This window comes from Berghia stephanieae, chromosome 1 (assembly GCF_034508935.2).
Source record: "Berghia stephanieae isolate SIO BIC M18660-M18661 chromosome 1, UCSD_Bste_1.3, whole genome shotgun sequence".
Classification (NCBI taxonomy): domain Eukaryota; kingdom Metazoa; phylum Mollusca; class Gastropoda; order Nudibranchia; family Aeolidiidae; genus Berghia; species Berghia stephanieae.
This window is the reverse complement of record NC_088360.1, coordinates 28987100-28994599: the sequence shown is the minus strand read 5'-3', so window position 1 is coordinate 28994599 and position 7500 is coordinate 28987100. Positions and strand designations below refer to the sequence as shown.

Below are 7500 nucleotides of genomic sequence, written 5' to 3'. Positions count from 1 at the left end.
ATTTCACAAGATCACATGCATAGCCGCACAAAAAAGTGATGAGAGAATAGATTCATATGTATTGAAGGAGGAGAGAGCGGATGGAGTGAGTAAAGTTCTTGGATATTTATAAAAGGAACCAAATTGACTTCACTCATCTCATTGTTATTGTTTTTAGACACCCATTTTTATGATTAGTTCTCATTAAAATATATCAGACTATAACGTTCAAGGTTCCATGTAGATCTTTGGGCTGGAGTGATATTTCTGGCTAGCGGACTTTGTGAGTATTTTAATTTAACACAGAGCATCAATAGAAGGAATGAATTTGACGTTAGTCAACCCGTTGTTATTGCTTTTAGACAGCATTTTATAATTAACTTATCACTAAGTTATATCAATCAGGCAATGAACGTTCGCGTTTGCAGTTTTGTGTGTTATTATGTTATACCCCGATGGAGATGTCGTGAGTATTTTTCCAATACGCATAACATCCATACATTATAATCCGATTTAAGTTTAAAAGCAACGTAGACCACGGAAATTTTTCCATTTTGTGGACAATAAAGATTTGTTATTTATCGTCATTATTATTATTATTATTATTATTATTATTATTATTATTATTATTATTATTATTATTATTATTATTATTATTATTATTATTATTATTATTATTATTATTATTATTATTATTATTATTATTATTATTTATAAAACAAATCGACAGTGTTCCCGTGGCAGGTTAAACGGGTACTCCTCGGGACTACTCGCATTCGCACCCCCCCCCCCCCCAACCACCACCGCCACCCCACACACGCACACAGCTCTTTTTTTTTTAGGGGGTGGGGGGGGGGGAGTTAGGGGGGGGGCGTTGTTTGTAGATTATAATTCAGGGTTACAATGCCCACCCCTGTCATCACGTAGTCAAGGCTTTTTGGCATCTGCCAATCCCAAATGTCTGTGTCAAGGTCGACCGTCATGTCGCGACAACGGGTGAGGAGGAAAAAAAAAAAAAAAAAAAAAAAGAACTGGCATATTATTATATCATTACATTGAAAATCATGAAAACTATTTTTTATTTTGTATGAACGAAACTTTTGCCATCTACCTCTTCCTGGCGCAACATTTATAAAAATATTATTTAAAAAATAATAACACAGCATTTATTTGGCGCAATATCCACGTGCTCAAATCGCTTTACAAGGGGTCCCAAGGCAACAGCAATATTAAACTTGAAAGACAAGACATGACGCCTGTCAGGCGATGGGACATTTTTTTCCCAACAAAGACAACGAACGGTCATGTACTCATTTCACACCTGAGTACGGTGAGAGAATGTGAGTTAAGAGCATTTTCCAAGGACTCAACTCTGCACCACTCAGAGCGGGTCTCGAAACCTGAACCTTCCGATCCGAAAGCGAGAGTCATACCACTTGATCCATCACAAAACAGGGAGGGGCCCTGTTCTGTCGGCCAAATAGCCTCAATATTAATTAAAATTTATTTCTAATTTCATCAATTTTTGGAGTAAAAACATAGTTCTTGGTATCAAACCTATTGTAAATTCGACGCTGATCATGAATCTGAGGTCAAAACAGCAAAAATCCGAAAAAAATTGTCCAATTTTTTATACTACCACGCCCCCGATCGCCAATCGCCTCGAAAAATATTAAGCAAAGCGGGCTTTGCGAGCGATGGACCGTACCTAGGTTTATCGGCCAGGTATTTGGCCACACACATTGCGTTTTCACCCCGGTTTGCCTGATCGTGGTTCGGACGCCTATCAAAACCGTGCGTGTATGGAGCCTTTAAGAAGTCACTGGTTGTGTCCAATGCCAGCTGAAACAAAGGCTGACGAAAATTTGATTGCTGACTACACACTACACACGGTACCTGTGTAACGAACACAATAGCTTTAATGTTAGCGGTCAAGAGCCTCGTGCTTTGGCCAGTACTATAGTTACGTCATGAGCATGATACTTGCCTTGGGACCTGTATGTCTCTGGTTCGCGTCCCACTGCCCACTGTAGGAGGCGTCAATTTGAGTATTTTGAAAAAGTTCTGAATACTCACTTTTTCTCTCTGCGCTCATGTGTAAAATGAGTATCTGACCGAAAAAAAAAACAAAAAACAAAAAAACAATCGTAATAGCATCACAGTCATCATGTCTCGTCCTACATGTTAAAAATTGCTGTTGGCTTGAGATCCCTTGTAACTCGAGTAAACATATTTAATGGATATTGCGCTGTATATATATAAATATATATATATATATATATATATATATATATATATATATATATATATATATATATATATATATATATATATATATAAAAACTATGTATATAAAACTATATATGTATATATTATTTTAAATGGAGCTTTTATTTAGCGCAATATCCACTAAACGTGCTCAAAGCGCTTTACAAGGGGTCCCTGGCCAACAGCAACACTTAACATGTAGGACGGGACATGACGCCTGTTAGGCGATATTACAATTTTTTTCGGAGTAGGGACAACGCTGTTAATGGCAAGGTACTCATTTTACACCCGAGTACAGCGAGAGAAAGTGAGCAAAGAATCTTTTCCAAGGGCTCAACTATGCGCCGATCGAGGCTCAAACCCAGGACCTTCCGGTCCGAAAGCGAGTGTCATAACACAAGACCACATAGCCGCATATTATAGTTGGGAATGTTTTAGACAACTTCGTACCCTGGGAGTTGGAGCTTTACTCATACTGGTTGCAGATTTCCTCCCTGGCTCAGGACCGATAAACGTGGGAATATGTAACGGCCGCATGTCCATGACAAGTATCTCCTCTGGGATTGGATCGCTGGTTATCATCGGCCCCAGAGTCGATGCGATGTATAGCCAAGACTGGACCGCTGACAGAAATAGCGATATATCCTTGTTATGGTCGATGGCAAACAATCTGAAAACGATACCATTCAATTTAAAAAAAAAAATGTTTTCAAGTTATTCAGATTGGGTTAAAGTAAATACACGAACCCGAGAGCTTAAAGTGAAGTTTTATGGAAAGAAATATCCACCCAAACGTGCTTAACTCTCTCCTTACCGGTGATTTTCAGTATTTTCCCAAAATGACAGGCTTACCTAGCAGAATTTTTTTTTTTTTTAACTCAAACAAGCTCTCTACAAAACAACTTTATGTTCATACTAATTAAACAAAGATCATTCTTCAAAGTTTGTGATGTACCAAATAAATCAGAAGAAGGAAAAATGTATATTGTGTCGTAAGAAATGTGACGATTATGCTGTAGGTGGTAAGGAGAGGTTTAAAGCACTTTTCTATGGCTGATTGACCTGCTTACTTGGAAATTTAAAAAGTCGCAATTTTTACGGTGTGTCTTTTTTACGAAACCCGACAAAGTTTTGGGAAGTAGGTAGCAGTGGGGAGTGAACCTGGGACTCAAGGAAGTGTACACCATTTGGGAGTGAACCTGGGACGGTTTTCGGCGGGTTTCGTAAAAAAAGCAATTAGTGCTTTTTTACGAAACCCGACAATATCCGGCAAAGTTATGTGTGAAGTAGACAACTGTGGGGAGTGAATCTGAGACTCGGGGAAGTGTTCACCAGTTGGAAGTGAACCTGAGACTATGGTTATCGGCGCGTTTCGTAAAAAAGCAATTAGTGCTTTTTTTCGAAACCCGGCGAAACCTGACAATATCCGACAAAGTTATGTGACGTAGACAACTGTGGAGAGTGAACCTGAGATCCGGGGAAGTGTACATCATTTGGGGAGTGAACCTGGGACTATGGTTATTGACGAGTTTCCGTAGGTTTCGTAAAAAAAAATTTACTTTTTTTTTCGGCGGGTTTCGTAAAAAAGACACACCCCAATTTTTAGAATAAAAAACTGTACTCGTCTATAATTAAAATCAATAATTTACCCCCACAGGAATTAAATAACACTTGAAAATCCTTAAAATTATGTAATCGGGCATGAACTTTCACTTTACCTAAATAAGTTTTACTGACAAAGTGATGCTCATGAAGTTTTGATATTGGAACAAACAATTCTTAATGCTACGAATTCTTTAGTAATAATAGTAGGCAGCAGGTGTGTCATGGACCACAAGCAAACAGCAACAATGTACAAGGCGGTTTGGGGGAAATGGTCTACTTGTCGCTGAAAGCACATCTTCGCCACAACGCATAGTGGTGTGGAGCCCGGGATGGCGGAGGTGAGAAGTTGCCAGGTTTCTCCACATGTAAGAGGAGTCATACTGTGTGGTAGCGAATCGGCTTCGGTCGAGAACCTGCCTAACGGCAAAATTAAATCGCTTCATCAGTGGGGACTTTCCACCTGTCCAACATGTACCCGATGTGGGAAAGAATTCGAAACCGTAGAGCATCTAGTTGAACGGTGTGTTGTGACGAGGCTTCCGGGCGGGTTTGCGACGGTGCACGAAAGCGGAGAAGAATTTGATGATTGGGTCAATCGTCATAACATAGTAGTGTGAGCACCACTAGAAGCTGCTGCTGCTGCCACATTGCATACATGTGGGACAGGTGGAAAGCTTCTGCCGATGAAGCGACGCTGACATCAGGCTGGTTCTTGACCGAAGTCGAGTCGTCGCCACCCAGTGCCTCCTCTTGCCGGTATAGAAGCCTGGCAACTTCTCTCCTAGTTTCGCCCCCGCCCCCTCAAGTGACTGAATTCGTCCACACCGACTCCATCTCGTTTGCACAACCCCGTCCGAAGTTCAAATCAAGTTGAAGGGTGTGTTGTGGCGATGCTACCGGGCGGGTTCGCGACGATGCACGAATGCGGACCGGACTTAGCTGATTGGGTCGATCGTCATAACATAGTAGTGTGAGAACCATAAGAAGCAGCTTGCCGAGTACAAGGGTTACCGGGACTGATTTCGGCTGGAAACGGGGGCACCGTGGATTATGCGCTTGAAAGGGGTTTTCTAAAGTCGATAACCTGTCCGGTAGAGTGCAGGCTAGTTGGCGAAGAGGGTTATTCTCAGATGACGTCACAAAATGGCCCAAACGGGTGCAAAAAAAAAAAAAACAAACAAAAAAAACTCGCGTCCGGTAGCTCCGTCAAAACACAATGCTCAACCAGATGCTCTGTGGTTTCCGGTTCTTTACTCCCAACCGTACTTGTCGTCGTGGACAGTTGCAACCTGCCCGGTAGTTGTGTTGTTACAATGCAACGTTCAACCGATAAAATCAATGTCGGTAGAATGGTCGTCGTCGCTAGGAATGGAATACTCACCTAGTTAAATTAATTGTGGCACCAAGAAAGCTGGATGTGACGAAGGCCCAGCGAATACTGATACAGGTCCGAGTGTCGATGGCGGAGGGATGAACAGTCAGGTAGATCCCGATTAAGAAAATGAAGTTTTCCACTTTAAAAAACAGAAGAAAACATGAGGGTGATTGATAGGGGGGGGGGGGGGGGGGGGGAGGAGGAGGAGCGTGTGAAAAAGATGGATAGGATAGGGTGAATTAATTTTATACAAATCTGTGACCTGTCGTATCAGAACGGTGTTATGCCGGGTTGAACCAGATGCTGAAAAAGTTATTTAAAGATAATGATAATGACTAGAAATGTGAGAAATTAATTTTTGTTACTTAAAAAGTCATATCCGTTGTATTCTCTGTAAAGATCCGTTTTTTTTTTCATCTAAATTAACTACTTTTTAAAGGCGCTGGGTCACATTTAAAGGTTCTATTTTACTGCAATCTGTCAGCTTATCTTAATGCTTTGACGAGGAAAGCAGTAGCTACAACTAGAAACATTCTTAACCTTCCCCATAAATAGTGATTCGTAAGGATATGAAGTTTACACAAACATTGATGACGTCAGATTGTCAATCACTAAATTTGAGTAAAATGTGAAAGAAGACATGTAGCATCATCTAAATATTAGAGTTTGTGTTTCACCCATTGGTGAAATATCTTAGAGTCTGCTGTCTCGGAGTTATAGCGCTATATACGTTTTCAGTATTATTATTATTATTTATTATTATATTTTATTATTATTTTTATTTTATTATTATTATTATTATTATTATTTATTATTGATGAGAATTTTATTTTTTTTTTTTTTTTTTTTTTTTGCGGTCAGATGGGTGTAATAAATGTATTCTTGACCTGGTTTTGCCTTTGAAATTTCGAACTTGTTCCCAACGAACGCGCCCATGGTCGCGTAGTGGTATATTGGGAACTCGATCAAAACTCCAAACGTAGGAGTTCAAAATTCTTTTATTCTCCCACTCTTTTTGTATGGGAATCTGATCGCGTTCCGAATCACAGCGCGATCTTTGGAGCATGGTAGGTTTGGGGTTTGGCTTTAATATTATTATCACAGATTATCACAAATGGCGCTTGCACGTTTTAGACGTCCGTCCTCGATGATTGAAAATAGAATCCTTTAATAATATCCCTCTAATAAATCTAGCATTATTACTACTGACCAAAATACATCATGTATTATCTATTCTTTAAAAAAAAAAAAAAGGGGGGGGGCTGGGGATCAACATTGATCGCTTCAGTCCATGTTAAATTTTTGGCAACGAGCACAGAATTACTGGCAAATCTAAAAATGATAAAACTGTTTTTTTACAGATACCGCGAGAAACTTGTAAAATTCAGGGTAATTCCGTCATCTGGTGATTCAAAACTATTTATAAAATCTGCAACTGCAAACGGAATAACGGTCTGTCATTTCTTATGTTGCGAATCGCCCCCCTCTCCTCCCCCCCCCCCCCCCCCCCTTGTTGCCAGATTCGTTTGCGCTCACCTACAGACGGACCAATTTTGATTGTTGATGGCTAGAAATATTCTTCTCGATCTAAGTTTTAATTTCCATATAATAATATAAATAATAATAATAATAATAATAATAAATAATAATAATATAATAATAATAATAATAATAAATAATAATATAATAATAATAATAATAATAATAATAATAATAATATAATACAGTAATATAATAATTAAAATGTGTGAATGTCTGATCATAATAACTTTTATCTCCCCCCCCCCCCCCCCCCCCCCCCAATATTACGGGTTCTCCACTAGTCTTTTTACACGTGCTCGCTGAAATAACATCATCAGTTGCTTCAAGATTATTTTTATTTTTAGAACACCAATAATGATCGTGCGTTTGATGTTTGTGTTTACAAGATATTATCATCGCGCTATTCGAAGCAACGTGGTTATATTTTCAGGTCTGGGATTGGTTTTACATTGGTTTTACATTGTTGTAATGGATATTAATAATTTTGGTTTAGTTTTCAAGCATTTCCATGACAACAATGAGTCCATAATTATTTTTTAATAATAAAAATAAAATTGAATAGAAACTTCAACTCAATTTTACACCCGAGTATGCTGAGAGAATGTGAGAAAAGAGCCTTTTCCAAGGACTCAACTACGCGCCGCTCAGAGCAGGACCCGAACCCAGGACCAGTTAGTCACAAGACAAGACCACATCGCCGCGTATTATGCACAAAATATCGGTTGCTATAC

The 7500-nt window shown here is 39.2% G+C and overlaps 1 protein-coding gene across 1 annotated transcript in view; it reads right to left on the bottom strand.

Moving 5' to 3' along the window:
• Positions 1 to 7500, bottom strand: part of LOC144971328 (uncharacterized) — a 26694-nt gene that overhangs the window by 8666 nt on the left and 10528 nt on the right. The window contains exons 6-7 of the mRNA XM_078912010.1: positions 5234 to 5366; positions 2698 to 2917 (exon numbers count right to left, since the gene is read on the bottom strand). Coding sequence (XP_078768136.1) covers positions 2698 to 2917; positions 5234 to 5366 — 353 coding nt within the window. The remainder of the gene's footprint in view (positions 1 to 2697; positions 2918 to 5233; positions 5367 to 7500) is intronic.